This window comes from Triticum aestivum, chromosome 3D, assembly GCF_018294505.1.
Source record: "Triticum aestivum cultivar Chinese Spring chromosome 3D, IWGSC CS RefSeq v2.1, whole genome shotgun sequence".
Taxonomy (NCBI): domain Eukaryota; kingdom Viridiplantae; phylum Streptophyta; class Magnoliopsida; order Poales; family Poaceae; genus Triticum; species Triticum aestivum.
This window is the reverse complement of record NC_057802.1, coordinates 615,587,689-615,612,170: the sequence shown is the minus strand read 5'-3', so window position 1 is coordinate 615,612,170 and position 24,482 is coordinate 615,587,689. Positions and strand designations below refer to the sequence as shown.

The 24,482-nt window shown below is 42.1% G+C and overlaps 1 protein-coding gene and 1 long non-coding RNA gene across 2 annotated transcripts; one reads left to right on the top strand and one right to left on the bottom strand.

Annotated features, from left to right (window-relative positions):
• Window positions 1-6,184: 6,184 nt before the first annotated feature.
• On the bottom strand, window positions 6,185-6,886 carry LOC123075972 (uncharacterized). The gene is made up of 2 exons (XM_044498456.1): window positions 6,712-6,886; window positions 6,185-6,609 (listed from the first exon to the last, which is right to left on the bottom strand). Exons 1-2 carry the CDS (start codon window positions 6,796-6,798, stop codon window positions 6,463-6,465), a joined length of 234 nt encoding a protein of 77 aa, XP_044354391.1. The 5' UTR covers window positions 6,799-6,886; the 3' UTR covers window positions 6,185-6,462.
• A 3,462-nt stretch (window positions 6,887-10,348) lies between these two features.
• On the top strand, window positions 10,349-12,065 carry LOC123075971 (uncharacterized). Its single transcript, XR_006436243.1, has 2 exons — window positions 10,349-11,385; window positions 11,630-12,065. It is a non-coding gene; the product is annotated as an uncharacterized lncRNA (long non-coding RNA).
• Window positions 12,066-24,482: the final 12,417 nt, after the last annotated feature.

Sequence of the window (24,482 nt, the reverse complement as noted above, 5' to 3'; positions counted from 1 at the left end):
TGGGTGCCGCACGGCAAAATTAGAGCATGTGGCTGACGTGATTTCAGCTGAAGCGGCTCTTGCTGAAGGCCTTAAACTTGCCAGCATAGTTGGAGCTAACTCTATCTTGGTACAATCAGACAGTGTGATCGATCATTGTAGAAGCCCTTGAGAAAAATTCTGGACACTCAATAGTTGCGGCTCCAATACTGGAAACTTGTCGATCCTTGTTAAGTGATTTCGGAGAGGTCTTATTAGAGCATTGCAATCGTGAATCTAATATGGTTGCCCATGCGCTAGCTCATAATGGACGTGATGATCGGCCAAATTTGTGGTTGGACTCACCTCCGGATTTTATTTGCAGCCTTTTAGCGAACGATGCAACTGTTGTTTAAATTAATAAAGCTAGCCATGAAGGTCTTTCCCTCAAAAACTATGCTTGCATTGCATGCACATGACAAACTTTTTGTTTGTCTTTCAGAAAGATAGCAAAACACAAGCACAATATTACGGTTCAGCCAAACGACCTAAACTAAACACTCGATGCAAATTCGACTAAATATTTCAAAAACAAATAATGATAATAGTTTGAAATGTTGTGTTACTTAAACTACTTTGAATGTTTCGACCGGAAGGTAAACATCTCAACACGCACTGACATGGCTAAAATCCAGTCAGTGTAAATCTCACCGAAAGCGAAAACGCACGAGCCGCGAGACCTCCCTTTGAGCTGGCCGGGGGTATCGTTATCGATCATCGAAAATGCAGTATATGCCGTTGGCACGCGCGTGCTCCTCGTGAGACTTTGGCCGGCAGATGGAATCGAGCAATGGCTTGCCTATCTATGTAGCTATGCAGTAGCTGTTACGGCCTTATGGGCAAGCTAACAAGTCAAGCAGCAGCTGATGACGATGGACGAGAACAACGGCATCTCTCAATTCAAGAACGCCATCGACAGCTGCATCAGGGAAAAATTAAATCCAGTCCAAGTTACCTTTATTGGACTCGCTTGCCCTGTTAAACATGCAGCAGCCAGCAGGCAGGCAGTCCACTACACTTTTAGTGGTCGTAGTATTAGCAGCAATGCTCTTGACCTTGGACGAATAATTCTTACTACTAAATGGGGGCAAAAGGGGCCTGCTGTATGTATGTATGTGGACTGACTGACTGAACTGCAACGGATAGCTGGCGGCACACGCACATGGCATGGATACAGACTCAAGCTCTTTTTTTTTCTTTTTTTTTATTGCGGGAGATATAGAGACTCAAGCTCAACTACGCGCCTAACCGACAACCACACCGATGCGATCCATCTATCCACCTGTCTTTCTTTTCAATTTATCTTCTTTTTTATCAGTTCGGCGGGAGATATAACAGATGCTTAGCTTAGTGCTCACAGCTTGCCATATATTAAGATGCACCCACCGAAATCAGATTGTTTATAAGCACAAGAAATATGCCACTTATATGCATGTACCAGTCGAATCGAATCGAATCGAATGATTCACGCGCATATGACACATCAGTAAGCGCACACACATGACATATGTGGCTTGACTTGGCATCTATCTCTTCCCCCCTTAGACAGATCGTCCCCCTCCCCATGTGCAGCCTGCAACTCAACCAACAACAGCGAGCAAGGCATCATCATTCATCACCATCTCTCACCACTCATTTCTATCATAAATTTCAGCGTAACCGCATGCTGAAGGGTTACAAGCTCGGTTCTACAAATATACTCCCTCCGTAGTGATCTAAACGCTCTTGTATTTCTTTACAGAGGGAGTACCATGTGCGTTGGAAAGAAAGAATAACGCTAGAATAGCCAGTTTGATCCATGTCCCATATTAGTGGTTCGTGTGTGCCAGCAACTTGCCGAGGCATAATTCCACAACACACACACACACACACACACAGTTCCGAAGGTCCTTCTCCCTCTTATCAATTTAATCTATGCCAGCTCCATCCATAAATACCTCAGTTGAAGAAGAAAAATAAAAGGCCTTCTTATCAATTTAATCTATGCCAGCTCCATCCATAAATACCTCAGTTGAAGAAGAAAAATAAAAGGCGATCCACCAGAACCAAAGTCCGTCGAGAAAGATGCAGAAAACCTTGTACGTACTTCATTGATGGGAAAAGGAGCACGCACCGGTGAACCTGAAGACGTTCACAGTTGTGAGATGACGATGAAGTCTCCAGCAGGAGCTGACAAGGTGTGTGATCTGATAACGATCAGAGACATTGTCTTTCTTTTGGGAACTCACCCATTCATTCCAGATGATCGAAAATGCAGTAAGTACCTAGCTCGTGATCAGACGAACACCCACGCAGGAAGGTGTTAATCAGGTTCCAGTGGTCCTTTTTTGGGAGTAAATAGTAAAAGCCAATCAGATTTTATTTTATTTTAGATAAAGAAAGAAAAAAAAGAAAGATATTGCAGTCCATTCAGACATTGAGTGGGATCAGAACTGAGAAGCTGCTACTGACTGAGAATAGGTACGCCCAAGCAAAGAAAGCTTTGGATGATTAATCAGGTCTGGAAATCCAAACAGGAACTGTAAACGCCAATCATCTGTTTTGGTAGTTACTCCACTATGATAAGAAAACCAAACGGAACCCAACTAGGCCGACACTGCATAGCTAATGATTCATCCGGTCACGGACAAAATCGTAGGCGAACACCCGCGATTTCTTCTGAAATAACAATAAACAGATGACAATGATCTGTTTTGCGTCTGCCCTGCCCTGGACTCTGGGAGTTGAGGTAATTAAGCAAACCCAACAAAAACTGCAATCCATCATTCAGTAAGTCAGGCAAGGCTGAAACTGCTGACTGATGTAGCGAGGCCAAGCAAAGCAATCAGTACGTCCATGAATGCCATGAGCAAAAAGAATTTGCTTAAAAAAAGACTCAGCACACAAGTATCTACTGCAGACCCACTGGTCGATCCGGTACTCGTCACTAGAAAGGCAATAACGATTTTTCGACAGATGATGACCTCTTTCCGGTGGAGAAATTGCAACTCATTCAGTGAGCGGAGGGCATAATTCAAGCACACAGCCAGCTTCCCACTACACCAATTTAAATAAAATCAGTTAGATAGATGCTCCATCCACCAGCGGAAGCAAAGAGAGTGATCCACCATCCATCAGACTTGGAAGCAAAACTCCCTCTTCCTGATTTTCTTCTTCTGCAGTGCTGCTGCTGGTACTCAAAATCAGTTGCCTCATGAATGGACAAAGAAGCATGGAGGAGACTGAGCCTGGCGGCATTGACACAACATGGTTCTCTTTAGAAATGCAGTAATGCCAGCAGCTTAGCTCTCCTGCTGCCCTGCTCAATATGTATATTTATTTGTATAGGCGCAGAGTAGCCGCACTGGAGAGGTACTGACTGATCCGGTAACAAAAACACGGATTCTTCTTACTGATCACAAGAGCAACACTCCCCAGGTTTTCTTGTGAAATACCCAACACCCATTGACTTAATACAAGAAAACCAAACCTTTCTGAAGAAACAGACTCATACGGCTCGCCACATCCATCCATATTGAAATCCCAGCCGGATAGCCTCTCCCTCGCGAGGCGACCCGAGGGCCCCCAGATCCCAGCGCCGCCAGGCCGGCCCTCCGCTGCTCCCCTGCCGCCGCCGCCGCCGCCGGCCCCTGCCGCGGTGGCGGCGGGCCCCGTTCCTCTAAGGGGAGGGGGATCTCCGGCCGAAGCGTTGGGCGAGGCGGAGCTTGAGCCCCGAGGCGGCGGCCTCGGTCTGTGTGGCAACGGCGGCCACTCGGGCGGCGTGGTGGTCGGGCCTGGGCGCGGTGCTGCTGCCGCGCCGGGTGCTCGCGGTGAAGGATGGCGTTGCCTCTTCTTCGGTCTGCTCGGCGGCCGGCGGCATCGTCCTGGTGGCCTGGGAGCAGGTCCGGTGGGTGGCTCCTCCGGCAGTGTCTCCAGGCCTGGCGTGGAGCGGATCCGGCGGTCAGGGACCGGCTCGTGTGACGGCGCGTGGGGCCCCTGCCTCGGCTCTCAAATCTGGCCGACCTCGATGGGGCGGGGTGGCAGCCCCCCCGTCCTCTGCTCGCAGGCTTACGGCTGCGGTGCGGTGGTGCTGCTCGACTTCGTCGGTGGCAAGGTGCGGTGCTCCTGAGGCGGTGGTGCTGCTCAATGGCGGCTGAGCAGGATCTGGCCTGCGGTGGTCCGGATTTGGTCACGTGCGGCGGCGGGCTGCAGTGACCCTTGCTCTGTGGTGGTGCAGGGAGCAGCGATTCGCAGTCTACCGGTGCTCCTCGGAGGTGGTCTGCTCACTTGGGCGAAAGCCACTGCTCCTGCCGGAGCCGGCGATGGTGACGCCCGCGGGTGACGCTTACCTACTTGGAGGCATCGCTGTCATGGTGACTTCCCCTTCGAGGCTCCTGGGGAAACCCATGTTCCTGGTTCGTCCGGAACGGCCGATGGCGGCGCTATTCGCGTCGCATTCCTTCCTGAAGGCATCAGCTTGTTGGATTGTGCGGTGGCTGCTCACTGCGGGTTGGACGGTGGTGGTGGCGCAGCCGGCTTCTGCTGGTGTGCTCGGAGAAGCGATCCGGGTGTAGACTCGGCTCCTTGATGCCCTTCGGCTTCGCCGGCGGTGCCGCTGTTGTGATGTAGACTCGGCAGCGTGTGACTCTTCGTCCGGGTGTGGACTCGGTCGCTCATTGCCTTTCGGCTGCACCAATAGCCTTGAGGCATCATGGATGGTCTCGGTTGATTGGAGCTCTTCGTCTATGGTGGTGGTGTTCTCGTGCGGCTCAGGTTGGTAATGGTTGCTCAAGACCCTCTCATGGTTACCGTTGTGTTGCGGCGAGCTTGGTGCTCTTGGTGTTGTCTCAACTCATCTTTGCTCAAGGACGGCGCAAGCCTCTCAAACTGCTATTCGTTCCGTTCTTTCTATGGCGGAGCCCCAGTAAAGGTTCATGTCTGGGATGACACTCGTTGATTATGGATGCTCCTGAGTTGTGCCATGGGGCCGGTATACCCGCCGATGCGTTCGGCTGTTTGCAAAGTCCTGGTATTGTGATCTCTCGACGACACCCCACATCTACTTGTGTCTCTCATGGTGATGGTCTTATGTCTGCTAGCTAGGCCGTGCCTTGTACGGTTTTCGGCCCGGTTTCCCTTATAAACGGGGTCAATTTGTTAAGGTTTTCGATCCGGTTTTCCTTATAAACCGGATCACCAATCTGGCATTTTGGCCACTTGAGTAATATATTCAGGTGGGGAAACTCCCCCCCCCCCCCCCCCCCCCCCGCGCGGTGATTCTCAAAAAAAAAAACTTTCTGAAGTTCTGAACTCAGCATCGGCAGTGAGCTTCTCCTGCTCGCCAGTCAGGAGCTGCCCGTGCTCAGTGACCTCGGTGGAGCCGTCGCGGTCACTGAGCTTGTGCTTGAAGGCATCAGTAACTCCAAGAGTCAGGGTACGGAAACTAGTCAGAAATTGCAGCTCGGTGAGGTAGGCAGGACTGTGAAGGAGGCTGCTAATGATTTATCCGGTGACAGAACCACAGAAGTTTCTGTTTTTACAGGTCACAAGAATTCACTCCCCGGATTCTCTTCTGAAATCGTGAGCAGACAATGCACCTCCGAATTCAGATAAGGAAACTAAACAGAGATTACGATCCATTCAGTGAGTGGGACAGGATTGAGAAGCTGCTGCTGAGTGAGATGTACTAAGCCCAAGCAAAGCGGGTTTGGGATGATGATAATTCAATGTTCACGGGATAGGTGAAGCCCTAATTAGTCGTGAGGAACAGCCGCAGTCTAACAAACAAACAAACATTATTTATCTGAGCAAGCTTGCGCTGGCAGTGCTACTTACGCCCCCTGGCGATCGATCGGTCTAGGAAAACTGGGCAAAATAGAACGGTGATCTGAGATAGCGGGTTCTTACACATCACTAGAAAACACTCCCAGATTTATAATGGCCGGTCTGTTACTCTGTTTTGGGATCTGAGATAAGAAAAGCCAATCAGAAAGTGCAGTGGAGAGTGAGTGAGTGAGGCAGGACTGAGAAGCTGCTGGCTAAGATGAAGAAAGCCCAAGAAAAGCGGGTTTGGGATGGTTAATCTGGTCACAGATTGCTACTTGTAATTACGAGTAGTAAAACAAACACTCCCAGATTTCGTACTTCAGACAGGAAAACCAAACAGAAACTGCAATCCAGCATTCAATGAGGAGGCTAAAGCAGAGCAGCTTTGGGATGATGATAATTTGATGTTCACAAGATTAAGAGATGCTCTAATTAGCCGTGATGAACAGCAGCAATTTCCTACCTTCAGAGAGACAGCAGGTATTATAACAACTCCCAACATTATTTATGTGAGCAAGCTTGCACTGCAAGAACTAGTACTAATTACACAGAGATAGACGCGCCCCTGGTGATCGACCGGTCAAGGTAAAAAGGGCAAAATAAAAGAGGGATCTCCTACTCATCCATCTACCCAGATACCTATCTGATCTCGGCGTCGGCGGTGAGCTCCCCCTGCTCGCCGGCCGGCGGCTGCTGGTGCCCCTGCTCTGTGACCTTGTTGGGGGCTTCGGGGTCGCCGAACTTGTCCTTGAAGGCGTCCTGCCGCTTCAACCACATCATGTGCCCCTGCAAACAGTGCCATTTCCCGTCCCGCCGCCGTTAAAGATCCCGTCTTGACTGATTTCTGGAGCAGAGGGGAGGGGAGCAAGGAAGGAGATGAGATGGAACCTGCAGCGCGGCCGCCCACGCGATGAGGAAGGAGGCTGCCCAGAACCGCTTCTCCTTGACCAGCTTCGACAGATCCACCGCCGCCATGGTCGCCCTTCTGTCGCTCTCTTTCCCCTCTCCGTCTCCGGCCTCCCACCTCCAGTTACTTTTTTTCTTGAGAGAACCCACCTTTTTTTTTTTTGAAGGTAGAGAGAACCCACCTTCTATTCCGCTCGCTACGTGTTTTCGGCCGGCCCAATAGCGTAGATCCACTTCCGGTTTCGGCCTTTTTCTTTCTTCTCTTATTTTTTTTCCTTTTTTAGTTCAAGTTTTTAAAGATTTTTTGTTATCGAATTCAAAAAATTAATACGGAATTCATATTTTTTTTAAAATAAACATGATCATCAAAATTCAGAAAATGTTCTTCAATTTTCATCAAATTCAAAAATTGTTTATCTAATTCGTAAATTGTTCATCCAATTCAAAACTTGCAATCAGGAACATTTCTTACAAATTTGCAAACACTTTTTGAAGTCATGAACATTTCTCTAAATTAAGTTTTTTTTGAAATCATCAGCAATTTTCAAACCATGAACATTTTTCGAATCCACATACATTTTCTGAAATCGTGAACATTTTTCAAAATAACAAACATTTTTTTGAATTCACAAACATTTCTTTGAAACACACGAACATATTTTTTAATTCGGGAACATTTTTTGGAATCACAGACATTTTCCAAATGCGCGAACATTTTTTAATTCACGAACAACTTTCAAATTTAAGAACATTTTTTTCAATATCACGATCATTTTTTTAATTCTTGAAGAGTTTTGAATTCAATTTCATTTGAAATGTTGAACATTTTTAACGAAGAAAAAGACACAAACAGGAACAAAAAACGAAACAAAAAAGCACAGGGCACCCCACCATTACATGGGCCGGCCTAAACTCACGACGTCCTCGAATCATGCGCCAACCGACTGGGGTGGGGGTACCACGCTATGGCCGAAATGTGATCCTATTGCTCGAGCGTCAACTACTTGCAGACGCAATGTGTTCCTATTCATTGAGCGCCAACCGGCTAATTGTTCCTGTATGAGTTGCAGTGTAGAATGTGTGGTTGACTAGATAGCCTCTCACTTCGGTGGAATATCCAATCTTGGCGGCAATTGAGTTTCAGTAAACTTTTTGAATTTGTTTACAAAAAATGTAGCATCCCTATGACATGACCAATCTTCACATCACTCTGGCAAAGCTCAACAAGATAGTTCATGTTCATAACTTCCACATCATGGATGCGAAGGCCTTGCCTAATCTTGGCATATTGGAATATGTAACCAAGTGTGCTAGCAAACACACTAAATTTAGCTTCCCTCCTCTGAGTAGCTTCCATGAGGAACGGTTTCATAGAATTGCTTGAAAAGCCCAGGTGAGTAATGTTTGTGCACACATATTAGAGGCAAAAGTTTGAACTACTCACACTTCTCTTAAATACCATGGAGGGCATCACTATTATCCACTAGTAGAAAAAGGCCCATTTGTCCCGGTTCTGGAACCGGAACTAAAGGGTCGGGACTAAAGCCCATTACCTTTAGTCCCGGTTCGCTTACGAACCGAGACAGGTTGGGCTCCACGTGGCCGCTGCGGCGAGCCCAACCAGGAGGGCCTTTGGTCCCGGTTGGTAACACCAACCGGGACCAAAAAGCATCCACGCGTCAGCAGCTCAGGAGCTGGGTTTTTTGTTTTTTTTAGGGGGGGGGTTGGGGGTTTTGGAGGGTTAATTAGGGGTTTCATATATTGTGTTAGCTAGCTAATAGAGAGAAGTGACCTCTCTTATCTCCGTGCTTGGTCGACGCTACGTACTATACGTATAGAGAGAACTCGCGATACGTTAGCTAGTAAGCAAATGAAGGAAACCATTAAGTACACAAGATCGTCATGAACATATACAGAGAGAAGTGATCGACCTCCTCCTTCTCCGAGAGATTGGTCGAACAACAAGTTTTCGTATATCTATCCGACGCTACTAGCTACATATATACAATATAAGATCTTTTACAATCCCTAACATCTGAAGTCAAGTGCCACATGGTATTCTCTGGCTTTATTGATGACGTGGTCAAGAAAGAATCCCGCCAATTCCTCTTGAATCGCTTTTATGCGATCATGTGGTAGGAGTTCATCCCGCAACTGCCAGATCTAAATTGAAGAAGAGGGTCAATACATGTGTATGAAACTCAACACAAATGATGGTAATAAAATAAAATTATGAATATTTTTGTTACGCACTTCATATTGTTTTTCAGAGTAGCCCCGCTTATTAGAGGCCGTCGCGTTGTAGATGAACTCGCAAACGTAGTATCCACATAAATCATTCCCGGCTTCCTGCCACAAGCACTTTACGAAAAATAGAGGTCAATCAAACTGATAAGAAAGCATGCTAAATGGTATTGATGAAACTAGCTAGAATCAATGGGAGATGCGCGAAACTAGGTAGTAGTACTTACTTCGGGTGTTTAAATCGCAGCTCGATCGGCAGTCCCGGAGAAATTGTGGTGAACTCTTTCCAAACCCTGCCAGACAAAGAAAATAATTACTTGATATGAGGAAATGAACAAAGTTGCCGATATGGTGCGATAATGATCAACTGAACTTACTTCTCGAGCATTCGAGTCATGTCCGCATACTCCTCGGGATCTTTTCGTCTGAAGTCTAAGACGGTTACTTCTCCCCGCTTAAGCTTAATCTCTAGGAGAATAAAGTGGAACCTGCGCACGCATGCATAACTTATCAGTTACATTACTATAACCTCGAGTAATAAGGGAAACCTAATGTGCACAAAACAGTAACACTCACTTGAAGTTGTAAGGAAAGAGTATTTTATCTTTGCTTTGATTTTTGAGCAACGATTGTAGCAAGTTGTCCTTGGTTTCTGAGACATTGTGTTTAACCATATATTCATGTATGACATTTGGGTTAATGAACCCAATGTCATAGATTTGTGCTTTTCTCCATTCGATGATCTTCAATCTGCATAATATAGTGAGGATAACTATATATACATGCAATGAAAGAGTCGAGCTATATATAGAGACTTAATTACAGAAAGTAGTACTTACAGACAGTAGCAAGCCACGAGTGATTTGTCGAGGGCCTTTTGATTGTAGAACTGAAAAAACTCGTCAAAATCAACAGTTAACAGATCTTGTCCAATGAAGTCGTGGTCATCTTTAATTCTCATCGTCAAAGCATCCTTCCCAGACTCGCTGCAGGTTTTCATGTACCATTGATGGAATCTTCGCATCATCGTTGTTAGAGGAGGACTTCCATCTTTGACGAGAGGCTTCCCGTATTGGTATCTGAATTCGTCCACCTCCATTGTATCAAAATGTACATCGTCGCCCAAGTAATCACCAGGATTGATACCGGGCACCATCCCCGGCAAATTTGCGACGATATCGCTAGACACCTTGAGCGGGGGACACGATTGGTTCTCCCGTTCGCCGAGCTGGGGAATATTTTGATCTATATTAGTCTATTTTGATCCCAGGATTAGAATAATTATTTGGATCACGGGCCCTATATAGGCCCGGCGGGGTGTTCCTTGATTGGAGAAAACAGAAAACAGCCAACCTGACCGGCCCATTATCGCGTCCCGAACGGACGCGTAATCTACCCACGACCTTCCCTCAGAATACAAAAAACAAAGTACCCACGACCTTCCTGGTCGCCCCCAGCGCCGCCATCGGCCTCCTCCGGCAGACCCGCCGGCGGCCTCCCCCCGCAGGCCCCGCCGCCACCGCGGGCCTCCTCCCGCAGACCTGCCTCCGCCGCCGCCGCCCTCAACCGGAGAAGATGGTGCCCAGCCCCGCCCCCGCCCCCAACCGGAGATGTCGCCGCCACCGCCGACCACCTTCACAATCGCCGCCGCCCACCACCCCGACCACCTCCGCAACCACCGCCGACGACCACCTCCTCCGCCCCCCGCCGCGACCACCTCTGCCGCCCACTACTCCGGGGCGACCTGCCCGCCCTTCCAACGCGATCTGCCGCGTGTGCTCTGGCGCGCCCCATCCTTCAGGGTCAGAACAGCGCGGGGGGAGCTCGAGCTGCACCACCCGCCGCCGCTCCCCGTGCAGGCTGTTCACCGACGAGCTCCTGCATCGGTGCCATCTTCCTGCCCTGCTCCACCTGAACTCTCTCCCCTGATTGATCTCTCTCTCTCTGTGTGTGTGTGTGTGTGTGTGTGTGTGTGTGTGTGTGTGTGTGTGTGTGTGTGTGTGTTGTGTTCTTCAAATAGCATCAGCTAAGTGCTATTAGATGATCATATCTAGTTGCGCAATCCTCTGTTTTGCTGCTTACTGGGAGAGCCTATATACACTAACTATTCTTGCTATGGAATCTGTAAGTTTGGTCCCAACTCTTCTTGCTGCAGGACCTTGTTGCTTGCATCGCCGTGTCTTTTGGCAAGGAGTAAATTATCATTTGGAGGGGAACAGACTGATGAAAGCATACAGGATAGTATGCAAAAGACATTCCCTTCAGTTCTTGAATCAGAGTGCCGCAGTGAAGAGCAAGATGCTTTTTTGGTTGATGAATTGGTCCGAATAGATTGAGAGGCCACGACCACCAGGTTCCTCTCTTTTGGTCTTGTGGTGAATGCTCTATTGGGGTGTTCCCATAGTGATCGATGTGAGTGAATCTTTCAAGTCCTTTTGATCTGCAAAATAGTGCGAATATATCCTGGACTGAATATTGTATATGTTGAAGTCATTTGTTAATATATATTTTCTAAATGTGCTCCACTTTGGTTAATTTCTTGATCATTCTTGTGCCTATAGCTTCAGAGTTTTGTTACCCCCTTTTTGCCTTCTACAATTTGGATAACGTTGTGAAATGCCATGATCTGAAACTTGCCATGCGATTTGTCATGCAGGTTCTTGAAGGACATGAAGTTTGACGCTGTTAACGCGATGCTTATGTGTGCAGACATGCTGAGATGGAGGAAAGAGCTCGGTGTGAACATGATCCTTGAGGCGATCACGCTGACCTACAGCAATCTTTGCTTAATGTCCAACATTCAACGAGCTCACGTGGACAGGGTTTTGAGTTTGACCGCCCCCTGGCGACACGAGCCTGCCCTCCTCTGCACCACCCCTGGTGGCGAGCCCTGCCTCTGCTGCTGAGGCTGCCGCTGCATCACTCCCTCCCCCTGCTCATCTTTGTGCCTGCCAGTTGGTTTAGGTGGCAGCAGTATAAGATGTTATCGCTGGTCTGTTGCCAATTTACCATGAACCATCCTACTAGCGTAACGTATGCATTTATCCAAGGAATACTGTACCTTCCAGATTTTCTCGTATATTTGTACCATACATACTTATTTTATTGTTGTGTTGTCAAAATAGATGATCATGTCAACACATAAATTCAGTAACTGATATTACAGCTGCAGCCTCATAAAGCACAAGTACTGGTGCTCTGTTTTCTAATCTTTGGTTTTTTTTTGTGTTTAAATTCCACATGGCTCAGTTTTGTTTCTAATCTTCATGCTTTTTGCAGTCATATATTTACAGAAATTTTGCACTCATTTGTTATTGCTGATCCGTTGCCAGTTTACCATGTGCCATTATGATCTAGTGTACATATATGGCAATCAAACAGAGGACCTTGTTGTGCTTTCTCTCACTTTAGCTCCTGAATTAAAGGCAAACATGTTGATTTTCGCACTAAATGAAGAATAGATACGATATGTGTGAAAAAGTTGTTCCATAATGAACAATTATATTATTTGTAAAGAAAAATTTTCTTCGACAATGATGAGTTTTTGCTCCTACGCGAAGAACTTCATGTACGTGCTTTCTCAGTAACCTAATGCATAAGCGTGACGTTTTTGATAATATTACGTGTTACTACAAAAATGAGATGAACTTTGTGTGTACAATTTTTTCATGTATATATTGATTGACAACTAAATAAAGCATGCTTTTTTAATTGATTCGGAAGTTCAACGACTTCCACCTCGCAAGTTCGAAAAACATTGGATTTAGGAGAGAACACATCCTGCCTAGAATATGGACATAGAGTAAAAATCATTCATCAGGCAGCAGTACAGAGATACAGTTTATTTTGCTGTGGTCACTCACTCCCATTTCTAGAAAAAACCTAGAGGCTCAAATTTAAAAGACGAAAAAGTTCAATGTTTGTTACAAAACCCAAAGAAGGTCAAATAAAAAAACAAAGCATCTAAAAATTTTATAAAAAAGGAATTTCTCCATCTAAAAAAAACCTAGAAGTTCAAAATTTAAAATACAAGCGGCTTGTTGTTTATTAAAAAAGTAGGATTTTTTGTTACTAAAAGAAATAAACCAGGAAGTCCAAATTAGAAAAAGGAGCAGTTCGATGCATACGGAAAACTCAGATTCTTTTGGTTTCTAAGAAAAAATAAAAGTATGAAGTTCAATTTAAAAAATATATTTTAATGCTTATTTAGAAAACATATTTCTCCTAAGAATAAAATGAAAAAGTTCAAATTAAACTAACAGAGAAGTCCGAAGATTATAAAAAGCTCAGATTTTTATCGTTCTAAAAGAATAAAACGAAGAAGTTCAAAATAAAAAAATGAACAACTAAAAAAGTTTTAAAATAGATTATCCCCATTTATAAAAAAACTAGAAGTTCAATGTAAAATAAATAAGTGGTTTGATGTTTATTTAAAAACTAGGATTTTACCGTCATTAAAATACTCAGATATCCCTTAATAGTAAAGAATCAACCATGAAGTTCAATATTAAATAAAAGGTGAAACTAGATGTTTATTTAAAAATCTGAAACAAATCTTTACTTAAAAATTAAAAATGTGAAGTTCAAATTAAAATAACACAAAAGTTCAGAGTATATTAAACCCTATGATTTACAAGTTCAAGAAAAAAACAACGTCATTTTTGGCGTTTTGAAAAACTCAAATTTTTGTCGTTACTAAAGAATAAAACCAAGAAGTTCAAATTAAAATAATGGAGAAGCTTGATGTATAAAAAAAACTTAGATTCTTCTTGTTTCTTGAAAAAAATTTAATTCAAAACCAAAAAAGTGGTTTTTTAGCTTTCTAAAAAACGATTTTTTCTTTTATATATATTGAACTAAGAAGTTCAAATTAAAATAACAGAAAAGTACAAAGTTAATTAAAAGCTCAGATTTACATGTTAAAAAATTGATAGCATTTTTGGCATTTGAAAAACTATTCGCAAATGACTACGAATTTGAAACAATTGTCTACATGAAAAATTTCTTCAAAAATCATAAGTTGTTCCAAACGGTATATCACACGCGTTATTCACATAATATAATTTGAATGTCTTGTGTTTATCGTTCAAAACATGTTTTCGCATGTTCAAAAAGATTCTAACCCGTCATGACTTTGTAAACAACGCTTTTCAAATAGTTTTCTATTGGTATCATTTGCTCAAATTCGATGAGTGCTTTAGCAGTTAGGGGCAAAAAAAAATTAGAGATCAGTTCAAATTGAAAACAACCAGAAGTCCAAGTACTGCATGTTGTGTGTTTTCATATGAGAAAATGAATAAAATGGCTAAGTATAAAAGGTTTGTTGTTAGAAGTTCACGTGCTCGGGATGGAAAGTTCAAAACTTCTTTTGAGAGAGGTTCACCACGTATTTACAAGTTCTAAAGACACACACACACACACACACACATTTGTTTTTTGTGTTTTAAAAAAAATCTCAATCCATTACAAATTTGAAAAAAATACTCTACATGAAAAAAGTTCCTTGTGTTCAACAAATTTTAATCGTATTAAAAAAGTTGCATCTTTTCAACAGGTTTCTAGTGATTTATCATTTGTGGAACTCCGAGGAACGGGTGAGGAATTACAAACAATAAATATGTGGTCTAAGTTCAGTATGAAAACAATGAGCAGTTCAACTACTATACGGAATGCATTTAAGATGAGAATAAAAGAACACAAAACTAAAAGCCTAAAAGGTTTGTTGCAAGAAGTTCACGTGCTCCACCCTGCACGGTTCAAAAATTATATTACGAGACTCCGACGTTCAATTACATGTTAAGAAAAGAGAGGCAAAAACAACATCATGTTTGCCACTTTTAAAATTACTCTCAAACGGCAACGAATTCGTAACACCTGTCTACATAAAAAAGTTGCTTCTATTCATAATATTTCCAACGGTATATTATATTCTACATTCCGATGTATGGTTTAAAAGTTTCATGTATACCAATTAAAACATGTTTTTATGTATTCAAAAAATTCGTTTGAACCGTCGCGAGCATAAAAAACTGATCAACACGGGAAAGTTGCGTGTTTTCAACAGCTTTCCATCGGTATATCATTTGCCAGATTCCAATAAGTGGTTTGGGAGTTACGGGCAAAAAACGGCACGTCAAAAATAGAGTGAAGTTCAAATAGACATGCCCTAGAAGTTCAAGTACATCACGGAGTGCATTTCCTTTCGTGATGAAGGCAGAAATCATGATGTCGCCATTCTCTAAATTACCTAAAAACGACTTTGCGTTGAAGGCAGAAGTCCAAGTTGTTGTCAGCTACATCGGCCGGAGCCCCCTACTCCATGAATCTGGCCAACCGCGCGCCACCGACATGGATCCGCACTAAGAAGTTGAATTAAAATATGAGAGAAGTTTGAAGTATATAATAAACTCAGATTTATTGCAAGAAGTTCACGTGCACCTCCGTGCATGGTTCAGAATTTATATCGCGGGACATTCGACCTCCAATTACATGTTTTAAAATGGCAAAAAATGACGTCCAACCTTCAATTGCGTGTAATTTGACTTATAAACAAAAATGTGACAGAAGTTAAAGGTGAAAATATCGAGAAGTTCAAGTACTGCAAGGAATGCATTTCAGGTGAGAATAAAAGTATAGAACAATAAAACCTTAAAAGGTTTGTTGAAAAAGTTCAAGCGCTCTGTCCGGGGAAGTTCAATAATTCTTGCGAGAGAGGTTCACCTTGTATTTCCATGTTCGATTTTTTCCATATAAAAATCCAATACTATTCTTTACTCAAAAATATAAAAAGATGAAGTTCAAATTGAAATAACAGAGAAGTTCGAAGTTTATTAAAACATAGGATTTACCTGTTCAAAAAATAACAGTGCCATTTTTTGCACTTTTAAAAACAACTCATAAACGAAAAATGGTTGCTAGAAGTTCAAGTGCTCGAGGAGGAAAAGTTCAAAAAATTCTTGTGAGAGAGGTTCACCATGTATTTAGATGTCCAAAATACATAAAAAAACATGTTGTTTTTTGTGTTTTGAAAAAATTCTCTCAAACCAGAGAGAAGTTCAAAGTGATAACAACCGGAAGTTCAGTACTACATGGTGTGTATTTCATATAAGAAAAATACAATAAAGTGAAACAGAGTGAAGTTCAAATAGACATGCCCCAGAAGTTCAACTACTTCACGCAGTGCAAAAAATAACACGTCAAAACAGAGTGAGGTTCAAACAAACATGCCCGAGAAGTTCAACTACTTCACGCAGTGCGTTGCCATTCTTAATGAAGGCAGAAATCATGATCTCGTCATTTCTCTAATTTACTTCAAAATGACAGGAATATCATTTGTGAGAGAGGTTTGTACAAAAATAATATCATTTGTGTAACACTGACAAAATGGATGAGAAAATTACAAACGAAAATACGTCATCCATCGGTATATCACTTGCTCAATTCAAGGTATAACACTGACAAAATTACAAACAAAATGGGAGAGAAGTTCAACGTGAAAACAACACGAAGTTCGACTACTATAGTGAATGAATTTGAGATGAAAAACTTTTAAAATTGTCGCGAGTATGAAAAAAGATCAACACGGGAAAGTTGCGTGTTTACAGCAGCTTTCCATCGGTATATCACTTGCTCAATTCCGGTGAGTGGATGGAGAGCTACGAGCAGTGGATGGAGATCTACGAGAAAAAAAAGCACGTGAAAAACAGAGTGAAGTTCAAGTAGACATGCCGAGAGCATTTTTGAAGAATCTGTTTCGCGATAAAGGCAGAAGGAATGATCGCGCCATTTTCGAAATTACTTGAAAACGGTTGGGAATCACAGAAAACCATAAACATGAAAAAGTTTTGCATTTTCCTTAGCTCTTCAACGGTATATTATTTGCCCCATTCCGATAAAGTTTGAAGAAATTACGGTGAAAATACGTTTTTAGCCATTTTTAAAATTTATTTAAAGCAGTAAGGAATTGGGAGAAACAATATATACCAAAAAGTTTCGCATTTCCTCAAGCTTTCTAACGCCGTAACATTTGCTGCATTCGGACGTACGGTTAAAAAAATAGATCAAAAATACGAACTCGGCGGAACTTGTACCGTTTTCTAAATTACTCTTAAACCGTTTAAAATTAGAAAAACATTTCTACATGAAAAAGTAGCGCATTTTTATAAGCTTTCCAACGCCGTATCATTTGCCTCAATTGGATTAGCCGTTTAGAAATGACATAAAAATATGAACTCGGCTATTCGGTTTGTGAAGTTTTATGATTTTCCAAATTACTCTTTAACCGTAGGGAATTAGAGAAAACTTTCAACATCTGGAAGGAGCGGTTTGCAGCAGCTTTCTAACACCATATTATTTGCCTCATTCCGATAAACGGTTTAGAAATGCGATCAAAAATACGATTCACGTTTTTTGTATGAAGAAAAAACGGTTTTCAAAACTGCTCTTAAACCGCGTACATTTTGCCAAAAATTTAACTTGGATCATGATACTGGTGTCCATAGCTTTCCAACGGTATATCGCAAGCCCCATTTGGGCAATGTTGACGGGAGTTCAACCTAACATTGGGAGAAGTTCAGTTCGAACAAGTCAGGTAGTAAAATTGCAAAAAACGTAATTTCATCACGACCGGAGAGCAAAATCCGCCAACGAGCGAGATTCCTATTTAAAACCGGTATTTAGTTGCTAAAAACGTTTCTAGATTACACTAACATCATATAGAACACAACTAACAAGAATAATTCGCGGGGAAAGCCACGGTTGCGAAGATAGCCCGAAGGTCGGGTTTGTACAGAGGGAAGTTCAGGCGCGTTACTCAGGCAGTTCAGGTTGTGATCAGAATATTATTCTGATCCCATGATCAGAATAGTGTTTATGTGTGTGTGTGTGTGTGTATATAAGATCAAGAAAAAAATTGGATCAACTTGTGGACATCCATAATGGGGGCATTCTTGATAAATCTCGACCCTCGACCTCTCGACGACCCTCGACCCCTCGGCGATCCTCGAACCTCGACCCCTCGGCGACCCTCGACCCCTCGACGACCCTCGACCCTCTACCCTAGTTTCCGACCCTCGACCGCTCGGTGACCCTCGACACCCTTGTTCCCGATAAAAAATAAGAAGTGGAAGAAGAAGAAGAAAAAAGATGAGAAGAAGAAGGAATAGGGGAGATGAAGAAAAAATAGAAGAAGAAAAAAATTGAGGAGAAGAACTATTTTTTTTCTTCTTTCTCTTCTTATTTTTTTAGAGCCTCTCTAAAATGCTAACAGGGGGGTGCTCCCGTTTTCTAAAATCGGTCTATGCACGATAGAAACATTTTACCTTAGTAACTTAGAAAAAAATGTTATCGGGGAGGGGGTATATCGACCCCTCCCCCCCCCCCCCATGTCGAAGTTATCAGGGAGGGGGTATATCGACAAAACAACATACATACATGGAAAAAAATGTTATCGGGGAGGGCGTACATCGACCCCCCCCCCTCAATGTCCTCTCCTTCTTTTTCTTCTTCTTCCTTCTTCCTTCTTCCTAGATAAAAACTTTTCTAAAAATGTAACTTTTGCATATATAAAACTTTTTCTTCTTCTTCCTTCTTCCTAGATATATAAAACTTTTCTAAAAGGTAACTAACCTAAAATGCACTAAATCAGAGAACATACATAGATAAAAAATTTCAAAAAATGTAAATTTTGCATATATGAACATATAGACACAGAGAACATACATACATATATACATTTTTCTAAAAATGCAAAAAAAATCATCATATATATGAACAAAAAATCTGGAGAAAAAAATCAGGACATATAATCATATATACACACATACATATAATAACACGTACATATATGAAAACAAAATCATATATATAGACACTAACCTTGCCTGTCAACCTTCAGTTTGCTTTAGGATGTGTGCCGGCGTGGTAGGTATAGACACTAACGGGTATAACCGTTTGCAATACTTAATTGGAAAGTTATTGCGGTGCACTAATTAATTTCCTATAACTGTGTGTGAATCAGCGACCACTTGCTCTCATTTGGATGGAGGCATTAATTAGAATGCATGCACAAAAACATTCCCTAAAAAACGAGAATCTACCTAATTATAGCTATGCATGTGCGTGTGAAAAACTTGTACTAATTAATGCATAAAAGGAAATGATTAAAAGCTGTCTAATTTTTGCTGTACACACTACACAAGTATTGATAATGTGCCCTTTTAAAAAGATACAGGTATGTGTAGTGGTGTCTACGTAACTAAAATTATTTCTCTTTGTACGATACCTAACTGTGTTTAGGGTATATACCCACAAATTCTTTGAGGATAAGACATATTTTTTTGGGTATATAGCCACAATATTATAGTATGATTCGTCGAGTATCACACCTCTGCTACATCTCTATCGAGTATCTTGTATAGATGCTCATAGAACGTAAAAGTTCATTTGTCAAGGTAGTTGGTTTACGTACATGTATCCACTTATATTTATGGGTATATACCAATATATTTTTTACATCAAGGTACATACATACAAAGAAATACTTTGAGTATGCACTGATTTTTTTTTGCGAAAACTTAAGTATTACAACTATATCGGGCTACGTGTGTAGGTATCTAAAATCTAGAATAAATCATAGGGTATCTTCCATTCGAGGTATGTACATACAGAGAAACACCATGAGTTGCACCGTATTTTGCGAAAATTTGAGTATGGACTTACAAATATATGGGAAACGTTTGAAGGTATCTAAAACCTAGAATAATCATAGAGTATATAGCTACCCAAGTACAAGTGTACGAGTATTTAGACTATTTTAACATGATTATAGTAGAATTGTATAAGAAAAGAAATCTTTTACGAGGGAATCAATACCATCCAGTTTTTGGAAACCAGTCAACAATAAATGCGGTGAAGCTTATTAATGCATGAAAATAGAAAATGGGAAGAAAATTATATGGAAGGTACTACTGATTATTTATATTTATTAGCAGAAAATGCATTAGCGGTTCGGGTCCGAACTAGGTGCCTGGGCACCTAGGTGCTCTAGATAATTTACCTATATATATATATATATATATATATATATATATATATATATATATATATATATATATATATATATAGGGAAAATCCATCCTACCACCCGGTGGTAGTTACCCCACATATCTCATATAGTATCATGTGTAATATATATACTATTTTATTATTTTAAATATGTTCATATACTATATCTAAGATATTTCAAAGTAAGTTGCACAAAAAAATTGCATATGAGCCCATAGTTTTTGTTATATTTGTGAAATACATACATATTTGTACGTAAAAAAGAGCATACTCAAAACATGGTACATACTACCTAAAAATTAGTATATATACTACCTAATCATTGTTATATACTACATACTACACGTACGTACTCTCGGTTTCGATAGATACTACATACAACATACAAAAAGCAAGTGGTGGTAACTACCACTGCTTGGAGGAAACATTTGTCATATATATATATATATATATATATATATATATATATATATATATATATATATATATATATATATATATATATAAAGAATGGAGAGGAGGAGGCCGGCCGGACCGAACGTGGCGGCGTGGTCGGGGCAGGCCGGGGGCGCGGGGCGGCGTCGGGGCAGGGCAGGGGCGCGGGGCGACGGCGACGAGGCAGGGAGCATGGGGCGGCCGGCGTCGAGGCAGGGGCACGGGGCGACGGCGACGAGGCAGGGGGCACGGGGCGGCGCGTCGGGGCAGGGCAGGGCGCAGCGCGATGGCGACGAGGAGCGGGCGGCGACGGCAACGAGGAGCGGGCGGCGACGGCGACCTCGGGGCGGCGACGGCGAGCACGGGCAGCCTGGCGGCGTCGATGAGCTCGGCGTCGGGGGGGGGGGGGGCAAACGGTCGATGAAAACTGAAAAATTTGCAAGTGTTGCTTATATACAGGAAGCATTGGCCCTGGTTCGTGGCACCAACCGGGACCAATGCCCACCTTTGATTCCGGTTCGTGCCACCAACCGGGACCAAAGATCTCTTTTCAGCAGCCCAAAGGGCGGGAAGCAGAGACCTTTGGTCCCGGTTGGTGGCACGAACCGGGACCAAAGGTGGGTGTTCATACCGGTTCTTGCCACCAACCGGGACCAGAGGTGGGCATTGGTCGTGGTTGGTGCCACCAACCGAGACCAAAGTGTGGCACAACGTGGGTGGGGTGGGAGTTTAGTCCCACCTCGCTAGCTGAGAGAGCTCAGCACCTGTTTATAAGCTGCGTTGCGGGTCAGGTGCTGAGCTCCTCTCTAATATGCTGGCAGTACTTGCCTACTGATACGTCTCCGTCGTATCTACTTTTCCAAACACTTTTGCCCTTGTTTTGGACTCTAACTTGTATGATTTGAATGCAACTAACCCGGACTGACGCTGTTTTCAGCAGAATTTCCATGGTGTTATCTATGTGCAGAAACAAAGGTTCTCGGAATGACCTGAAACTCCACGGAGATTATTTTTGGAAAATATAAAAAATACTGGCGAAAGAATCAAGACCAGGGAGCCCACACCCTGTCCACGAGGGTGGGAGGCGCGCCTACCCCCCCTGGGCGCGCCCCCTGCCTCGTGGGCCCCCTGGAGCTCCACCGACCTCAACTCCAACTCCATATATTCACGTTTGGGGAGAAAAAACCAGAGAGAAGGATTCATCACGTTTTACGATACGGAGCTGCCGCCAAGCCCTAAACTCTCTTGGGAGGGCTGATCTGGAGTCCGTTCGGGGCTCTGGAGAGGGGAATCTGTCGCCGTCGTCATCATCAACCATCCTCCATCACCAATTTCATGATGCTCACCGCCGTGCGTGAGTAATTCCATCGTAGGCTTGCTGGACGGTGATGGGTTGGATGAGATCTATCATGTAATCGAGTTAGTTTTGTTAGGGTTTGATCCCTAGTATCCATTATGTTCTGAGATTGATGTTCCTATGACTTTGCTATGCTTAATGCTTGTACCTAGGGCCCGAGTGCCATGATTTCAGATCTGAACCTATTATGTTTTCATGAATATATGTGAGTTCTTGATCCTATCTTGCAAGTCTATAGTCACCTACTATGTGTTATGATCCGACAACCCCGAAGTGACAATAATCAGGACCACTCCCGGTGATGACCGTAGTTTGAGGAGTTCATGTATTCACTATGTGTTAATGCTTTGTTCCGGTACTCTATTAAAAGGAGGCCTTAATATCCCGTAGTTTCCAATAGGACCCCGCTGCCATGGGAGGGTAGGACAAAAGATTTCATGCAAGTTCTTTTCCATAAGCACGTATGACTATATTCGGAATACATGCCTACATTACATTGATGAATTGGAGCTAGTTCCGTGTCATCCTATGTTATAACTGTTACATGATGAACCGCATCCGACATAATTATCCATCACCGATCCAATGCCTACGAGCTTTTCACATATTGTTCTTCGCTTATTTACTTTTCCGTTGCTATTGTTACAATCACTACAAAACCCAAAAATATTACTTTTGCTACCGTTACCACTACTATCATATTACTTTGCTACTAAATACTTTGCTGCAGATATTAAGTTATCCAGGTGTGGTTGAATTGACAACTCAACTGCTAATACTTGAGAATATTCTTTGGCTCCCCTTGTGTCGAATCAATAAATTTGGGTTGAATACTCTACCCTCGAAAACTGTTGCGATCCCCTATACTTGTGGGTTATCACCTACCCTTATCACTGCCATGTTGGGCCTATTGGGCCTACGGGCCTGCATCCTGGCCCATGTACAGATGGGTTTCTAGTCGTATGCAGGCCGTGTGGCCTAGTAGGCGGCATTTTTTTAATTTTTTCGAGTATTTTTGTTTTGTTTTTTGCATTATTTATTTTCTTTTGTTTTTTGCTTTATTTTTTAATTATTTTTTCTTTTAGGTCAGAAAAATTATAAACTTTCTGTTAGTGCCATTAGTTTTCAAATTTGAATAGTTTAAATTTGAATTCTTTGAAATTTGTGTGAATCACTAGTTTGTGAATAACTTCACTATAAAAATATATTTTTGAATGATTTTTTCCTGCTATTTAATATTACTGTGTTTTATCATTATATTCAAAAACATATTTGTTATTTTAGTTTCTAACAAAAAACTTTATGATAATTCTTTTTGCTATTAAAGTTTCTAACAAAAAAATTCTTTATGAAAATTCCTTTTGCTTTTAATGTTTTGAACAGAAAATACTTTGATAATTTTAGTTGCATAAATTTATATACTTTTAGTTTCAATAATACTAGAGGTTTACAAAAGCTTTTTAGTTGATTCCTTTTGCTATTGGAGTTTTATAAAAGCTTTTAGTTGATTCTTTTTGCTATTGAAGAATATTATAGTTTTGTTTTAGTTGATCATAACAGAATATTTTAATTGATTATTTTTAGTTCATTCTTTTTGCTATTAGTTCATTCTTTTTGCTATTAGTTCATTCTTTTTGTTATTAGTTCATGAGCTAAATGACCCTTAAATTGAAAAGCACTACAAATGAACTCTGAAAAGGTTGAAAGTTGGCATGGTATCATCATTTCACCCACATAGCATGTGCTAAAAAGTTGAGAGGGTTACGGCAAAAACTGGATGCACTTCGTGTACAAAACGGACAACCTCTTTCGAAGTATCAGGGTTTCGAACGGAAAACTCATCTGTTACAAAGGGCATTTTATTTTTTGAACTTATTTGAACTCCAGACTTTTTGTGTGTTCAAAATGAACCATTCAAAGCCACATCATCAATTTTCAACCCTTTGTGACTTCATCTGGTATTTTTCATGCATTTACTGATTTTTTAAAGCTAAATGACACTAAAATTGAAAAGCACTACAAATGAACTCTAAAAAGGTTGAAAGTTGGCATGGTATCATCATTTCACCCACGTAGCATGTGCTGAAAAGCTGAGAGGGTTACGGCAAAAACTGGATGCACTTCGTGTACAAAATGGACAATCTCTTTCGAAGTATCAGGGTTTCAGACGAAAACTCATCTGTTACAAAGGGATTTCATTTTTTGAACTTATTTGAACTCCGGACTTTTGTGTGTTCAAAATGAACCATTCAAAGCCAGATCATCAATTTTCAACCCTTTCTGACTTCATCTGGTATTTTTCATGCATTTACTGATTTTTGTAAGCTAAATGACACTGAAATGGAAAAGCACTACAAATGAACTCTGAAGAGGTTGAAAATTGGCAGGGTATCATCTTTTCACCCACATAGCATGTGCTAAAAAGTTGAGAGGGTTACGGCAAAAACTAGATGCACTTCGTGTACAAAACGGACAATCTCTTTCGAAGTATCAAGGTTTCATACGACATAATCATAATAGTTGTTGATAGAAAGTCTTTACTTTTTCTTCGCTTGTGTCCTTTGCTTATTGCACCGTAACCATGGATATTCTTCATCGTTTCGCAGGGTGCTTGGGTCAGCCTTGACTTTGAAGGGAGGAATTTCATGAAACT